Raw genomic sequence first — 18,246 nt, 5'->3', positions numbered from 1 at the left:
TCTCTGTCAGGACTTATTTCTTGTATTTAGGATGTTTCAGTACAGCCAAGAGGGATGACCAATTGCTTACGTGATAATCAGATTGTATCAAATGTAGTGTTGATCTGCTTTCCTGGGAACCTCTTATTTCCCCCGTCACAATTTAAACAAGGTTACCAAGTGCAACAAGCTACTGGTTGATCTGCTGGAGCAACAGTACTATTCTATACAGGGCCCAAAGTACTGTCACCGCTGTTTGGTGGCTGGTAGGATGTTGTGGATGAATGTGCATGGGTAGCCTCGTAATGGGTAGCCGCGTAATGGGTAGCCGCGTAATGGGTAGCCGCGTAATGGGTAGCCGCGTAATGGAGCCTGTTTGACAATCAGACTGGTTCAAACATCATGACTGGTTGTGTTTTTGCCGCAATAAAAGTTAAAACATTTTTGCAGTTCAATGACAATTCTTTATGACCATGCTCACAGAGATGGTATTGAATTAATAGGGATTCTATATGTAAAAACAAATTCAATCTACTTTCAGCCCTGACTCTATATACAGTTGAAGTCGGAAGTTTGTATACACTTAGGTTGGAGTCATTAAAACTCATTTTTCAACCACTCTACACATTTCTTGTTAACAAACTATAGTTTTGGCAAGTCGGTTAGGACATCTACTTTGTGCATGACGCAAGTAATTTTCCCAACAATTGTTTACAGACAGATTAATTCACTGTGTCACAATTCCAGTGGGTCAGAAGTTTACATACACGAAGTTGACTGTATCTTAAAATAGCTTGGAATATTACAGAAAATGTCATGGTTTTAGAAGCTTCTGTTAGGCTAATTGACATCATTTGAGTCAATTGCAGGTGTACCTGTGGATGTATTTCAAGGCCTACCTTCAAACTCAGTGCCTCTTTGCTTGACATCATGGGAAAATCTAAAGAAATCAGCCAAGACTTCAGAAAAAATTGTAGAGGTCCACAAGTCTGGTTCAACCTTGGGAGCAATTTCCAAATGCCTGAAGGTACCACGGTCATCTGTACAAACAAAAGTATGCAAGTATAAACACCATGGGACCACGCAGCCGCCATACCACTCAGGAAGGAGATGTGTTCTGTCTCCTAGAGATTAACATACTTTGGTGTGAAAAGTGCAAATTAATCCCAGAACAACAGCAAAGGACCTTGTCACCATGTTGGAGGAAACGGGTACAAAATTGTCTATATCCACAGTAAAACGAGTCCTATATCGACATAACCTGAAAGACCGCTCAGCAAGGAAGAAGCCACTGCTCCAAACCGCCCCAAAAAAGCTACGGTTTGCAACTGCTGCAGGAATGAGGGAATGGTGCACTTCACAAAATAGATGGCATCACGAGGATGGTAAATTATGTGGATATATTGAAGCAACATCTCAAGACATCAGTCAGGAAGTTAAAGCTTGGTCGCAAATGGGTCTTCCAAATGGACAATGACCCCAAGCATACTTCCAAAGTTGTGGCAAAATGGCTTAAGGACAACAAAGTCAAGGTATTGGAGTGGCCATCACAAAGCCCTGACCTCAATCCTATATAAAATGTGTTGGCGGAACTGAAAAAGCGTGTGCGAGCAAGGAGGCCTACAAACCTGACTTAGTTACACCAGCTCTGTTAGGAGGAATGGGCCAAAATTCACCCAAATTATTGTGGGAAGCTTGTGGAAGGCTACCCGAGACGTTTGACCAAAGTTAAACAATTTAAAGGCAATGCTACTGAATACTAATTGAGTGTATGTAAACTTCTGACCCACTGGGAATGTGATGAAATAAATAAAAGCTGAAATAAATAATTCTCTCTACTATTATTCTGACATTTCACATTCTTAAAAGAAAGTGGTAATGCTATCTGACCTAAGACAGGGGATTTTTACTATGATTAAATGTCAGGAATTGTGAAATGCTGAGTTTAAATGTATTTGACTAAGGTGTATGTAAACTTCCGACTTCAACTGTAACTATAAGCCAAAGAGAGCATGTAGCTAGATCATTTGAAACCACAGAGGCAGTCCAAGACGGGTTTATGTTGGGATTAACAAGACAACTCCAGCTTGTGTCATCACTAATGTCACATTCCTTAGGTATCCAAGCTTAGTAAACACAACTGGTGGCTCTGTTTCCATAGCGATAAAGTTTCAGGTTTCACGTAGAGTTAATCTCTTCCAAGGGAGTGTTGGTTTCAAGGTAGCTCACTGGAGTCGTTTTCATTTGGTGAATTGTATTTGTTCAACTTTTCAAAGACTAAACAGTAGCATTGGATCAAATCCAGAATTTGTTCTTTCTCAGTGGCAAGGGGGTTCAATTTCCCCCTTCAGTACATTAGCTTGATTAACGAAATGGACGATGACGAGTAGGACCACAGTGATGCCCTTATCCCCTAAATCGTTGACGACAGTCACAAATGACACGCTATTCCCTGTATAGTGCACTATGTGGTCAAAAGTAGTGCAATATATTGGGAATATGGTACCATTAGAGACGTACCCTTCCAGCTTCCAAACCGAAGATTAGCATATCCCGCTGTTCTGCGAGGTGAAAGGACATATTCCATTTAGTTGTAAGGGGGGCAGGGCCATCACATCGAGAGTGGGTGGGATTGGCTTTCATCTACTGTACTGCCCTCTAAGTGAAGGTGACCTCACTCTGCACCAGCTTTACCTTTTTATATGATGTAAAGGGTGTGCGTGTTTAGTGTGCATGTTTAGTCTGTGTGCTTGGTGAGTGCGAGCGAGAGAGAGCGTGTGTGCGTGTTCGGTGTGCTTATAGGTGGGTGTGCATCTCTGTTTGTGTGTGCGTATACCAAAGCCTTAAAAGGAGAGATTTACATGCTGATCTTCACTTGTCAGACTGGCGTTGTGTCCTGGGACCCCACACGTTCTACACGGTGCCCCGCATGACCGCCAGGCTCCTCTCTGTCGTTGGAAAAATAACAAAACGGTCCATGGCTGGCTGCTGCAACACTGCAGATGCATCCCAAATGGCACCCTATCCCCTATATAGTGTGCACTACCAGGACCCTGGTCAAAGCAAAGTACTGCACTATATAGGGAATAGGGTGCTATTTGGGATGCAGAGTGAAACACCTACTGAGGGCCACCACAGCTGACGTAGTGAACCTGTCACCATGATGTATCAGTAATTAATGTCACCACTCAATAAAGGGAAGTTGTTTCTGGAATGAATACGGGCGAAGGGTTCCCTCCCACCTTTCCAAATTGAATTATCAGCCATACATGTAGCTCACCCACTGTGATGTTCAATCAGCTGGGACAGGTCCTCGGTGGTGAGAGGATAAATGGCCGTGGTCGGTGGATCGGTTACAAGCTCACAGCATGGACTGGAGCCCCTCGTATTGACTGTTAGCTTTGGAACTGCCACATTAAACATACAACCAATCCAGGACGGAGGGGGGAAGATGTTGGCCTTGATATTTGCCTTCCCACATGTACAGCTTCGCCTCAAGATGAATTAAGTAGTAACGTTCGTTTGATGTTTGTGAACAAGTTGAGTTTTTTTCACAATCGTTTTGATTGACTTATGATCTCATAGGAGCATGACATTTCTCTTAACATCTCCTGTTATTCAGTGTAATGTCTTGGGTGTGCCAAATTGATATACTACAGTCTAACTTGGACTACTGTCTTTCTTGATTCAGTCCAAGAGAAATGGACACTCCATAGTTAGCTTAACATGACATCATATGTAGCCACACCAGTTCCTTCTGATCATTTAGGCATTTTCATCTACAGTTGAAGTCGGAAGTTTACATACACCTTAGCCAAATACAGTTTTTCACAATTCCCGACATTTAATCCTAGTAAAAATTACCTGTCTTAGGTCAGTTAGGATCACCACTTTATTTTAAGAATGTGAAATGTCAGAATAATAGTAGAGAGAATGATTTATTTCAGCATTTTTTTTCTTTCATCACATTCCCAGAGGACTTTGTTGTCCTTAAGCCATTTTGCCACAACTTTGGAAGTTTGCTTGGGGTTATTGTCCATTTGGAAGACCCATTTGCGACCAAGCTTTAACTCCCTGACTGATGTCTTGAGATGTTGCTTCAATATATCCACATAATTTTCCTGCCTCATGATGCTATCTATTTTGTGAAGTGCACCAGTCCCTCCTGCTGCAAAGCACCCCCACAACATGATGCTGCCACCCCCGTGCTTCACGGTTGGGATGGTGTTCTTCAGCATGCAAGCCTCCCCCTTTTTCCTCCAAACGTAACGATTGTAATTATGGCCAAACTGTTCTATTTTTCTCCAAAAAGTACCATCTAGTTGCAAAACGTAGTCTGCAGTTGCAAAACGTAGTCTGGCTTTTTTATGGCTTCTTCCGTGCTGAGCGGCCTTTCAGGTCATGTCAATATAGGACTCGTTTTACTGTGGATATAGATACTTTTGTACCTGTTTCCTCCAGCATCTTCACAAGGTCCTTTGTTGTTCTGGGATTGATTTGCACTTTCCGCAAAGAATGCGTCTCCTTCCTGAGCGCTATGACGGCTGCGTGGTCCCATGGTGTTTAGACTTGCATACTATTGTTTGTACAGATGAACGTGGTACCTTCAGGCGTTTTGAAATTGCTCCCAAGGATGAACCAGACTTGTGGAGGTCTACAATTGTTTTTCTGAGGTCTTGGTTGAGTTCTTTTGATTTTCACATGATGTCAAGCAAAGAGGCACTGAGTTTGAAGATAGGCCTTGAAATACATCCACATGTACACCTCCAATTGACTCAAAAGATGTCAATTAGCCCATCAGAAGCTTCTAAAGCCAGTAGTGGTTGAAAAACAAGTTTTAATGACTCCAAGTGTATGTAAACTTCCGACTTCAACTGTACATTGTTGCTTGGCCAATTATGTGTGTCTGGGACATTGAATAACGCTGCAATCCCCATGTGGAAATTGACAATTACTCCTCCCATTGCCTTCCATTGCCTCTGCTACTTACCTCCATCTTTGTTAAGGCAGCTTCTCTCTCCTTCATTTGCCAGGCCTGTCAGCAGGTAAATTGCTTTCCCTGGCCTGTGACCAGCTTGGATTTGTGTTTTCACACTCCAACATCATCTTCACTCGCAAAGATGGTGCAGAAATGCGATTGCCAGGTCAAAAGAGGAAATTACGGAAATTCATTACTTTCACATTGGTGTTTAGATAACTGTTTGGCCGGCTAGGATTTGAATGGAGACCGTCCGAGTTTCTCAAGGCTCCTTGTCAAAATCTCGTCTCTTTCTATTGCTTTGAGAAACTTCGTCTTGGAGCTATGTGATGTAGTTTTTGAGGCGTTGGCCGGCTGTTTTCTGGCATCCTTCCTTTTCGTCGTCAGAGGAAGGATATCTGTTAACACAATGAAAGCCCTCTGGGTGCTGTTTCATCACACCTCACTCCGCAGATTTATTTCCTGTCTGTGGCTTGCCTTGTTCAAGCTAAACTGCTTTCTGGTATTTTCGGAAGAACATTAGAATGAGTTCAATTACTAGTTCAATTCACATTTTGCTGGTGTCAAACTCAGACCCAGTCTTGATACAAAGTAACCTAGAAATACTCTATTGCACCATTTAAGTCTTTGTCCTTTTATATCATCCTCCTCCTCGGGCTCCTCTTTCCTCCCTCCCTTGTTCCCATTAGTAGCATTAACAGTCCGTGTTCAGCTCCCTCTTTCTTTAGCAGACTGACCTCTCCTCCCCTCCCCTCTAATCTCTTCTCCAAGCCAGTCAGATGAGCTAATCTCCCTTCTCACTCCTTTGTTAAAGAACACTTTCCTCCTCTATTTCCTCTGTGATGTCACAGTGGGCCTGGGCTTTCCTATTCTTTCTTTCCTTCCATTTTTCCCCTCTTAAATATAATGTAAATTGGGGACCCAATTTTTGTTTTTATTCAATTCAGTCTGGTATAAGAACGGTAGCCCTTATCTGCAAAAGCAGGGTGTCTGCGGAAAGCTTACTATCTTGGCTGTTGATTGGTGCCTTAAAATCTTTGGTGTAATTTACTACCATATGGGTATACGAACCTATAAGGGCAGGCCAGATGACCTCATTTCAAGATGGATGCTTCCTACATTCCGGTTAGCGTTGTGAAGCATAAACAAAATAAACATGGAATACATTGATAGACACCGAAAGCCGGAACTCCACAGATCATAAGGATGTCTTATTTGTCTGCATGTGACCTACCGTTATTGATCACAAGCCCCGAGAGTCAAAATGTTTCTTTTACACAACGTTTTCACCAAACAGCAAACACCTTACGAGGTAAGGTTTGATTTGGTCTGTTTGAGCTATAGCAACATGAGGGGTGTCAACTTAACACTTAGGTTGGATGGAACATAACACTGGCAAAAGGCTAGATATCTGATGATGTATGACCTAATGGCAACATTGAATGTCTATCTTTGCGCATCTAAAATATGACGTTGCCGGGTTACGCGCTCTAGGCATCCATTACAGATGGGATTGGCTACTATGGCACCTTGATAGTCTTGTAACCAATGAGATAAGCTTTCCAGGGATATTCAGTTGACCTGGGTGGTACATAGCAAGGCCTAGAACCTTTTATGCGTAATGTGCACTATTTCTGCCTGGTGAGAGAGGAGATGCACCGAGCACACTACATTACATCGCTTTAATTGAATCTCTTTTAATAAATGGATCGCTGGTCACTTTAATAATGTTTCCATATCTTGCATAACTTATCTCATATGTATATACTGTATTTTATACCATATATTGCATCTTGCCTATGCTGCGCTGTCATTGCTCGTCCATCTATTTATATGTATATATTCTTATTCCTTTACTTAGATTTGTGTGTATTAGGTAGTTGTTGTGGAATTGTTAGATTACATGTTAGATATTGCTGCATTGTCGGAACTAGAAGCACAAGCATTTCGCCACACTTAGCAATAACATCTGCTAACCATGTGTATGTGACCAATACAATTTGATTTGATAAAAGATGGCTTCTCATGGTGGGGGGGCATGGTCCCATTAAGAGGCTAATCTCCCTTCTCACTCCTTTGTTAAATAACACTTTCCTCTATTTCCTCTGTGATGTCAGAGTGGGCCTGGGATTTCCTATTCTTTCTTTTCTTCCATTCTTTCTCTCAGGCAGTGACTCATGCAGTCGTTCTTGGCCCAGTCAGGAGAAATGACATGGTTAGGATGCACCGACAGGTCATTCTTAGCCTGCCAGGTGTTTTACATCACAGGAACTTGTAAAACCATTACTAGAGGGACTCAATGAATACAACAAAGAGCTTCTGTTTTTATGTGTAAGTTCATGTTTAAGTTGTTATTCAGCACTGTCAACACTTCGGTAAACACTTTTATAAGCCATGAAATGCACTGATAAGCCGCTCATAATAACAACTCAAGCTTATCTTTTTTTTTAATATTGAGGAATATTAACTTAACTTTATCTGGTCGTTGGATTAACAACATGAATTGTTGCATGAGGGAGAAATAATGCAGTGTGACTTGAGTTAGTGGTGCCTCTAACACTGCGATGCAGTGCCTTAGACTGCCGCGCCACTCAGGAGGCCCCATATTGTATATCCCTAGCAGCTAACATGCAGTTGTCGGGGAGGGGTGGGGGGTGTAATGGATTTAGAACACTGTCGGGCCATTCAATGTGACAATTCCAATCAGGCAAACCAAGATGTGACAAATTATGAGATTCACCTTACAAATCAGGAAATGCATTATTTAAAATGAGTAGCAATGATGAGCTGTCATATGTCTGACATCACATGCTCTTTACACTGATTGTGTCTATCTGTATTCATGATCAGTTAGAGAATTGCCTACTTTCATCACCCAGTGCTGGAAATGCATTATGATAATAACAATAGCAAAATACACTCTCAGCAGAGCTGTGACAAATCTCACCCTCCAAGTGTGTCTCGGGAGTTGGGATATGCCGAAACACGTTTCTAATTCACACATGCGTATCAATACACACTTGTACATGTCTGAATTAGGACAAACATAAGTACCCCCCCAAATGTTAGTATTCTAATTGAGAGGGCTCTCCAGGGATGGTGCGGTCTGCCCAACGCATCACCTGGGGCAAACTACCTGCCCTCCAGGACAACAACCACCAGAGCCACTGCCTGTTCACCCCGCTATCATCCAGAAGGCGAGGTCAGCACAGGTGGGACCAAGAGACTGAAAAACAGCTTCTATCTCAAGGCCATCAGACTGTTAAACAGCCATCACTAGCTCATGAGGCTGCTGCCCTATATACATAGACTTTAATGTTTACATATTTTGCACTACTCATCTCATATGTTTTGTATTCTATTCTATTGTATTCTATTTTACTGTATCTTAGTCTCTGCCGCTCTGACATTGCTCGTCCAAATATTTATATATTCTTAATTCCATTCCTTTACTTAGATTTGTGTGTTTTGTTGTGAAATTAATAACATCTGCTAAACACTCGTATGTGACCAATACATTTTGATTTGAGATAAATATGGTCATTAGTATATCTGTAAAATCTAAAGAACAGCTCGAACATCTCATCTGAATTATGAACACTGTCTAAAGAAACGTTCCTGTGTCTGTCTGGCTCTGTTCTGCTCTGTTCTCTTTTCTGCTTAGCTCTGCTTCTGTTATTTTCTGCTCTGTTCTCTTTTCTGCTTAGCTCTGCTTCTGTTATTTTCTGCTCTGTTCTGCTCTGTTCTCTTTTCTGCTTAGCTCTGCTTCTGTTATTTTCTGCTCTGTTCTGCTCTGTTCTCTTTTCTGCTTAGCTCTGCTTCTGTTATTTTCTGCTCTGTTCTGCTCTGTTCTCTGTTCTGCTTAGCTCTGCTTCTGTTATTTTCTGCTCTGTTCTGCTCTGTTCTCTTTTCTGCTTAGCTCTGCTTCTGTTATTTTCTGCTCTGTTCTAATTACTTTCTCCATGCTTCTCTAATTTTGTCAGAGCTTTGGACACCATTTTGGTTGACCTGAACGGGTGGGTGGGTGGAATGTGGGTGGGTGTAAAATGTTAACTACATCTTGGGAGATAGTATCTGTATAGTCTTTTGTGTCATTTGGCTGTCTGACTCACTGTCACCTCTGAGTTTGACACTTCCAGAACTTCTGTCAGTATGCCTGCAGTGTTGATGCTGCACAGTTTTCCATTAACAATCAGTCAATAGGATATGTGGAGAGTAGGTTTGATATAAACATCCAGTTCACCTAGAAATTTGGAGGCCTCTCACTTTTCAGTGTTGTGACTGCAAAATATTAGTTAAATGTATATCGTATTAAACAGGTCTACAATATAGTTAATATTGTGTATTTGATTGAAATAATTAAAGTATTACTATTTATATAATATATATCAAGGGGATTAAAAGGAGAGTTTCAAATGAATTATTTTCAAATGAAGTCTCCCTTTTTTAAACTTCCCAGTTGGAATGGGTCAGTGCAGATGTCATCTTCTGTCCACACTCTGACAGCAGTTCATGTCAAAAGACTAGTAGTCCAAGTCCTCTGGATGAAGCTCCAGTCTGCACAAAGATGGATAAAAATAGCAATGTTTTGTGGGAAAATGTCAAGTGGAGCCAAAAGCCCTCACAAGGTGAAACTAGCCACGAATGGGCACCCGTTTATAGTACCTGAGTTCTCCAGTAGCTTGTTTATTTTTTCTGTGATGTCATATATTGTTCTCTATCATAATCCCTGGATTATATTCCGTAACTGTAACATCCCTGAATATTTACCACTTTTTATAACTAGAGGTTTCAATAGGTAGGGATGTCACTCCAAAAGACAGAGCCTATATGTTTAGTATATTTTCAACTGCTGTCTTCATCAGTGGAGGCTCCACAGAGGAGGAAGGGGAGGACCGTCCTCCTCAGTAAATTTCTTGTAAAAAAAATAAAAATAAATGTAACATTAATAAAGGTACAATTTTTAGATGAAACTATACTAAACATATTCGTCACCAAATAATTTATTTAAACACACTGTTTTGCAATGGTCTACAGTAGCCTCAACAGCCGTCTCAGCTAGTTTCTGTCCTCCTCTGGTTACATTGACTTCAATACAAAACCTAGGAGGCTCATGGTTGTTACCTGCTTCCATAGATGTACACAGTAATTATGACAACTTCCAGAGGATGTCCTCCAACCTGTCAGAGCTCTTGCAGCATGAACTGACATGTTGTCCACCCAATCAAAAGATCAGAGAATGAATATCATACCGAAAGCTACAGCTAGTGCAGTGCATGAAATGTGGTGAGTAGTTGATTCAAAGACAGAAAGCCAATAGTTGAACAGTTTTGAACAAATTAAATTATTCCAAAACTAAGGAGAAGGAAGAGTGAGAGCTATATTCAGTGAGAGCTATATATATATTTATATTATTATTTTTTTTACTTTCGAAAATGCAGCCAGACAGTTTTGCCTACTCAACACCCAGCTCAAACAGAGAGGGATGCTATGTTTGATAGAGTTCAGTGTGTCAAATCGGAGGGTCTGCTGTCCGTACCTCTGGCAGTCTCTATGGGGGTGCCACAGGGTTCAATTCTTGGACCGATTCTCTTCTCTGTATACATCAATGAGGTCGCTCTTGCTGCTGGTGAGTCTCTGATCCACCTCTACGCAGACGACACCATTCTGTATACTTCTGGCCCTTCTTTGGACACTGTGTCAACCCTCCAGGCAAGCTTCAATGCCATACAACTCTCCTTCCGTGGCCTCCAATTGCTCTTAAATACAAGTAAAACTAAATGCATGCTCTTCAACCGATCGCTACCTGTACCTACCCGCCTGTCCAACATTACTACTCTGGACGGCTCTGACTTAGAATACGTGGACAACTACAAATACCTAGGTGTCTGGTTAGACTGTAAACTCTCCTTCCAGACCCATATCAAACATCTCCAATCCAAAGTTAAATCTAGAATTGGCTTCCTATTTCGCAACAAAGCATCCTTCACTCATGCTGCCAAACATACCCTTGTAAAACTGACCATCCTACCAATCCTCGACTTTGGCGATGTCATTTACAAAATAGCCTCCAATACCCTACTCAACAAATTGGATGCAGTCTATCACAGTGCAATCCGTTTTGTCACCAAAACCCCATATACTACCCACCATTGCGACCTGTACGCTCTCGTTGGCTGGCCCTCGCTTCATACTCGTCGCCAAACCCACTGGCTCCATGTCATCTACAAGACCCTCCTAGGTAAAGTCCCCCCTTATCTCAGCTCGCTGGTCACCATTGCATCTCCCACCTGTAGCACACGCTCCAGCAGGTATATCTCTCTAGTCACCCCCAAAACCAATTCTTTCTTTGGCCGCCTCTCCTTCCAGTTCTCTGCTGCCAATGACTGGAACGAACTACAAAAATCTCTGAAACTGGAAACACTTATCTCCCTCACTAGCTTTAAGCACCAACTGTCAGAGCAGCTCACAGATTACTGCACCTGTACATAGCCCACCTATAATTTAGCCCAAACAACTACCTCTTTCCCTACAGTATTTTATTTATTTATTTATTTTGCTCCTTTGCACCCCATTATTTTTTTTTCTACTTTGCACATTCTCTCATTGCAAATCTACCATTCCAGTGTTTTACTTGTGATATTGTATTTACTTTGCCACCATGGCCTTTTTGCCTTTACCTCCCTTATCTCACCTCATTTGCTCACATTGTATATAGACTTGTTTATACTGTATTATTGACTGTATGTTTGTTTTACTCCATGTGTAACTCTGTGTCGTTGTATGTGTCGAACTGCTTTGCTTTATCTTGGCCAGGTCGCAATTGTAAATGAGAACTTGTTCTCAACTTGCCTACCTGGTTAAATAAAGGTGAAATAAAAAAAAAATAAAAAAAAAATAAAAAAATGTCTGCTCAAAGCTGTTGCGCATGCAAAACGCTGCTGGCACCCAGATGGCACCCAGCCATCCACTGACGGAATGTGATCGATCTTGCTCATTTTTAAAAATAAAAGCCTGAAACTATGTCTAAAGACTGTTCACACCATGGGGAAGCCATAGGAAAATGAATCTGGTTGATATCCCTTGAAGGCAATGGAACAGAGAGCTTTCAGGAAAAACAGCACTTCCAGGTTGGATTTTCCTCAGGTTTTCGCCTGCAATATCAGTTCTGTTATACTCACAGACAATATTTTGACAGTTTTGGATACTTTAGAGTGTTTTCTATCCTAATCTGATAATTATATGCATATTCTAGCTTCTGGGCCTGAGAAATAGGCAGCAACCTCATGATTTGTACAGGGAAAATTCAAGTTTCATGCAGTAGCCTAAGCCTATTGATGTTACATTGAGCTGGGCGAATGGAATATTAATGACAGTCATCAAATATGCTGTCATAGAAATATAAGGCCACGCTGAATCAAAATAATCATCCTCCCTCATCTTAAATGGCACAAACCACCACTGGTCATCATCTAGGTCACATCTTGAGTTTTTCTTCTCTTTTTGATTGAGGTTAATGCAAGTGCTCTCAGAGGATGGTAGTGGTTGAGCGTTCACATCTTATGTGGCTGGTACAAAGAAAGACAAGTGTAGTTTAGCCACTTCAGAGTTACCTAGGCTCAGGTTGATATTAACTTCATGCCGGCAAGGTCTTTTTCTCCTTCGTTTGTCCCGGCTTGCTGTGTCTGATTTGATGTCTGTGTCTGATATGGTGTGTATTGATGTCTGTTATGGTGAGCTGTAGGGTTTAGGAATGACCTCTCTCAGGCCCCTCCAACGAAGTTTGAAGGTCACCTCAATCTCAACCGCTTTCTTTCAGTGGAATTCAATGTTTATTCTCCAAATCCCCCATGTTTTATGGTTCCTCTTGAGATGTACTGTAGCCAGCCAGAGATTTCTACAACCGGTTACCTTCATCCTTCACTGCTTAATGTGCACTCACATCAATACACACCATATTAAACATACAGACATCAATACACACCATATTACACACATACATCAATACACACCATATTAAACATACAGACATCAATACACGCCATATTACACACATACATCAATACACACCATATTAAACATACAGACATCAATACACACCATATGAAACATACAGACATCAATACACACCATATGAAACATACAGACATCAATACACGCCATATTAGACACAGACATCAATACACATCATATTAGACGCGCAGACATCAATACACATCATATTAGACGCGCAGACATCAATACGTTGTGTAAAATAGAGTAATGTGTTTCTTTTCCGTCTGTGTGAGGGATAGTCCTGAGACTGATCTTTGAGGAAACTCTGGATGAGAGAGCAATGTGTTGCTTCTTGTCTCAGAACTGTTGGGCTCTGTCATTTCATATGGAGGGAATGATGAAATGGAGAGAACTTCGCCCGGGTGTCACTGAGAAGAATTGTATTACTTCAATGGAATCTTCTCAATCGTATAAATTACAGCTATTTTTTATTGACTGCAGAGGGTAGGCAACATTCCCCTAAGCTCATATACAGGAAGTCAGGTCTAAGCCAGTATTCCTCCTCTCTCTTGCTCTTCTTCTCTCTCTGATGTGATGCCTGGCGAGGCTGGCTGGCTGGCAGAGAAGGTGCTGTGACCTCTTTAGTGTCTGTCTGAATTACATGACAATGGCTGTAACGTATGTCTCTTTCCTGCTGTTCTGTTCCTGTCATCACATCATCTACAGAGGAAACACTGAGCCAAATGAGGAGGGTATGGAAATGGGGCTCATCAGTAGCATGATGGCTAATGTGGACGGCTGCCAACATTACTATTGGCGTTGTAAATTACGGTTAGTATAATGGGGTGGAGAAGGAAAGATGACACTGTTACTGCTACGAGGATGGGGTGGGAGATGTTATTCAGTAACCCCAGGTGTAAAATAGTAAATAATGTCTACTTCTCAAAGTATTATACTGTTGGCATATCTATTTATTATGACCATTGAAATGTTAGCTATTAAAATCAGATCCAATACTCCTCAGTTTCATCTGATGTCCAGGTGGCTGGTCTCAGACCACCCCATAGGTGAAGCAGCTGGATGTGGAGTTCCTGGGCTGGCGTGGTTACATGTGGTCTGCGGTTTTGAAGCTGGTTGGATGTACTGACAAATTCTCTAGAACGACGTTGGAGGCAGTTTATGGTAGAGAAATTAACATTCAGTTCTCTGGTAACACCTCAGTTGGACATTCCTGCAGTCTGTATGCCAATTGCATGCTCTCTCCACTTGAGACATTTGTGGAACTGAGTTGTGTGACACAACTGCACATTTTAGAGTGGCCTTTAATTTCCCCAGCACAAGGTGCACCTGTGTGTAAGAAGAAGGGCGGGGGGTGTATGTTATGCCTTATGATTAACGAGAGGTGGTGTGATCATGACAACATACAGGAACTCAAATCCTTCTGTTCACCTGACTTGGAATTCCTCACAATCAAATGTCGGCCGCATTATCTACCAAGAGAATTTTCTTCCATTATAATCACAGCCGTATGCTGTTCATCAACTACAGCTCTGCATTTAACACCATAGTACCCTCCAAACTCGTCATTAAGCTCGAGACCCTGGGTTTTGACACCGCCCCGCTGATTCTAAACACTGGGGCCCCACAAGGGTGCGTTCTCAGCCCTCTCCTGTACTCCCTGTTCACCCATGACTGTGTGGCCATGCACGCCTCCAACTCAATCATCAAGTTTGCAGACGCAACTACAGTGGTGGGCTTGATTACCAACAACGACGAGCTGGTCTACAGGGAGGAGGTGAGGGCCCTCGGAGTATGGTGTCAGGAAAATAACCTCACACTCAACGTCAACAAAACTAAGGAGATGATTGTGGACTTCAGGAAACAGCAGAGGGAACACCCCCCTATCCACAACAACCACCCGAGCCACTGCCTGTTCACCCCGCTATCATCCAGAAGGCGAGATCAGTACAGGTGCATCAAAGTTGGGATCGAGAGACTGAATAACTCAAGACCATCAGACTGTTAATCGGCCATCACTAACATTGAGTGGCTGCTACCAACAATCTCAATCTCTAGCCACCTTAGTAATTACAAATTGGATGTAATAAATATATCACTAGCCACTTTAAACTATGCCACTTTAAACAATGCCACTTTATATAATGTTTACATACCCTACACTACTCTTCTCATATGTATATACTGTACTCTATACCATCTACTGTATCTTGCCTATGCCGTTTGGCCATCGCTCATATTCTTATTCATTCCTTTACACTTGTATGTATAAGGTAGTTGTGAAATTGTTTGATTACTTGTTAGATATTACTTCATGGTCGGAACTAGAAGCACAAGCATTTCGCTACACTCGCATTAACATCTGCTAACCATGTGTGTGTGACCAATACATTTTATTTGATTTGGTGCGCTATTTTGAAAAGTCATAGTCAATTGATCAATATTATAATAAGACTCTTAGTAAAATTGTTTATTTTACAATCTGTAGAAGCTATGAGAATAGAAATGTTCAGAAATTTTGTGAAACATTACATTGCAGTTGAAAAATATATGGCAATTTGAATAAATAATATTTGTTTAAATACATGGAGGATTGGTAATTATTCAGACAATTATATTGATAGGACCCACAATCTATTTGCAATATTAATGCTACTCTAACAAAACGTTGAAAAGCAAAGGTATTGCTTGTACTATTAAGATGGGGGTGAAACAGTAAACATTTGCCCCAATCTGTTAATTCAGTCCAATCTGTTCCAAAGTTAGTTCTAGATACATCTGAATGAGCAACTGACATCATGAGCACCTACTAACAAAACAACAGCAGATGATAGAATAAGGCCTGGTACTTCAGTGTGATGTAATTATGAATCAATGTGTGATTTGTGTCCCCAGATGAAGCGGGTGCTGCAGACACCGAGGAGGCGGTTGTTGACCACAGCTATGTAAAGAAGAAACTGGAGCATGGACTCACTCGAATCTGGCAGGTCAGAACACAAGCTTTCTTCTCTCTGGCTCTCGCTCTCTCTCTCCCTCTCTCCTCTCTCTCTCCCTCTCTCCTCTCTCTCTCCCTCTCTCTCCCCCTCTCTCTCCCTCTCTCCTCTCTCTCTCTCTCTCCCCCTCTCTCTCTCCTCTCTCTCTCCTCTCTCTCTCTCTCTCTCTCCCTCTCTCTCCCCCTCTCTCGCTCTCCTCTCTCTCCCGCTCTCCTCTCTCTCCCGCTCTCCTCTCTCTCCCGCTCTCCTCTTGCTCCCTCTCTCCTCTCTCGCCCCACATCTCGCTCCCTCTCGCCCCCCCACATCTCGCTCCCTCTCGCCCCCCCACATCTTGCTCTCTCTCCCCCCCACATCTCGCTCTCTCTCCCCCCCCCACATCTCGCTCTCTCTCCCCCCCACATCTCGCTCTCTCTCGCCCCCCACATCTTGCTCTCTCTCCCCCCCACATCTTGCTCTCTCTCCCCCCCACATCTCGCTCTCTCTCGCCCCCCCCCCACATCTCGCTCTCTCTCGCCCCCCCCCACATCTCGCTCTCTCTCGCCCCCCCCCACATCTCGCTCTCTCTCGCCCCCCCCCCACATCTCGCTCTCTCTCGCCCCCCCCCCACATCTCGCTCTCTTTCGCGCCCCCCCCCCCCCCCCCACATCTCGCTCTCTTTCGCGCCCCCCCCCCCCCCCCCCCCCCCCCCCCCCCATCTCGCTCTCTTTCGCCCCCCCACATCTCGCTCTCTCTCGCCCCCCCCCACATCTCGCTCTCTCTCGCCCCCCACATCTCGCTCTCTCTCGTCCCCCCACATCTCGCTCTCTCTCGCCCCCCCACATCTCGCTCTCTCGCCCCCCCACATCTCGCTCGCTCTCGCCCCTCCACATCTCGCTCTCTCTCGCCCCCCCCCCACATCTCGCTCTCTCGCCCCCCCACATCTCGCTCTCTCTCGCCCCCCCCCCACATCTCGCTCTCTCTCGCCCCCCCCCCCCACATCTCGCTCTCTTTCGCGCCCCCCCCCCCCCCCCCCACATCTCGCTCTCTTTCGCGCCCCCCCCCCCCCCCCCCCCACATCTCGCTCTCTTTCGCGCCCCCCCCCCCCCCCCCACATCTCGCTCTCTTTCGCCCCCCCACATCTCGCTCTCTCTCGCCCCCCACATCTCGCTCTCTCTCGTCCCCCCACATCTCGCTCTCTCTCGCCCCCCCACATCTCGCTCTCTCGCCCCCCCACATCTCGCTCGCTCTCGCCCCTCCACATCTCGCTCTCTCTCGCCCCTCCACATCTCTCTAACAAGTATTCTCTTCACCCACAATAAAGTCTCTGGAGATGAGTTTAATCTTTAATATTGTCAAATCTTCCTCCCCTTCTCTTCCTACAGGAAGTCCAGCTAAAAGTGAAAGCCTATCTGCTTGGTACAGACATGTCTAACTTCAAATATGACGACTTCATCGTGGTCTTGGATGTTATCAGCAGGTAATGACGCCTACATAGAAATATAATTAATAGAATTGAATGGGGATACCCGTTCTAGTAATTATATTTCTACGACCACATCCTCATTAGTAGTAATTGGTTTGAACGACAGGGGACCAAAACCTCAAGCTCTCCCTCTGTCCCCCAGTCCATGTGAAACCCCTTGTTTTAAATGAACAACCACCAAAGCGAAGAGGGAGTTATGTGGGCATCAATGAATCTGCTTGTTCTGCCAACAGAACAGGGCCGTAATCAGGCTCTTTACAAGCTTGTCAATTAAGGAATCGGGTTTCTGGGTCAGCTATGTCCTTACAGGTCAGTGGGGAGAGAGAATAGGGGTTCCTCAGGGATCAGTCTCAGGGCCACATGGCTGTGAAGTAACTCTATGGGGTTAATTAGGGAACTTGAACTACTGGCGAATAAATAAAAAAATCCCTCGCATTTGTGTTCTTTCGATCTCATTTGGCATTGTTCCTCCTTTCTCTCCCCATCCTTTCTGTTTCTGTGTCTCTGTAAATCATACACACACAAACAGGCTGATGCAAGTGGGGGAGGAGTTCTGTGGCAGTAAGTCAGAGTTGCTGCAGGAATCCATCAAACGTCAGAGCGTAAACTACTTCAAGAACTACCACAGGTGAGGTCCCTGCCTAGCCCTAGCTAGCGAATGTTTACCCAAGTTATAAGATTTTTTTCCTGGTTGGATACATGTGTTTGCACCATCTGCACAGGAAAACAATGGTCTGTTTACTTCATTATTGTTCTACCCAACCTGAATATAAGTGGATATAATTATAAATGAATGCATTATATCAGAAGATGTCTGCACT

The 18,246-nt window shown here is 43.4% G+C and overlaps 1 protein-coding gene across 1 annotated transcript in view; it reads left to right on the top strand.

Moving 5' to 3' along the window:
• Window positions 1–18,246, top strand: part of LOC139392223 (syndetin-like) — a 217,884-nt gene that overhangs the window by 99,422 nt on the left and 100,216 nt on the right. The window contains exons 14-16 of the mRNA XM_071140055.1: window positions 15,866–15,957; window positions 17,325–17,419; window positions 17,955–18,053. Coding sequence (XP_070996156.1) covers window positions 15,866–15,957; window positions 17,325–17,419; window positions 17,955–18,053 — 286 coding nt within the window. The remainder of the gene's footprint in view (window positions 1–15,865; window positions 15,958–17,324; window positions 17,420–17,954; window positions 18,054–18,246) is intronic.

This window comes from Oncorhynchus clarkii, chromosome 32 (assembly GCF_045791955.1).
Source record: "Oncorhynchus clarkii lewisi isolate Uvic-CL-2024 chromosome 32, UVic_Ocla_1.0, whole genome shotgun sequence".
Taxonomy (NCBI): Eukaryota; Metazoa; Chordata; class Actinopteri; order Salmoniformes; family Salmonidae; genus Oncorhynchus; species Oncorhynchus clarkii.
The sequence above is the reverse complement of the archived record's forward strand: the minus strand, read 5'-3'. Positions and strand labels throughout refer to the sequence as shown.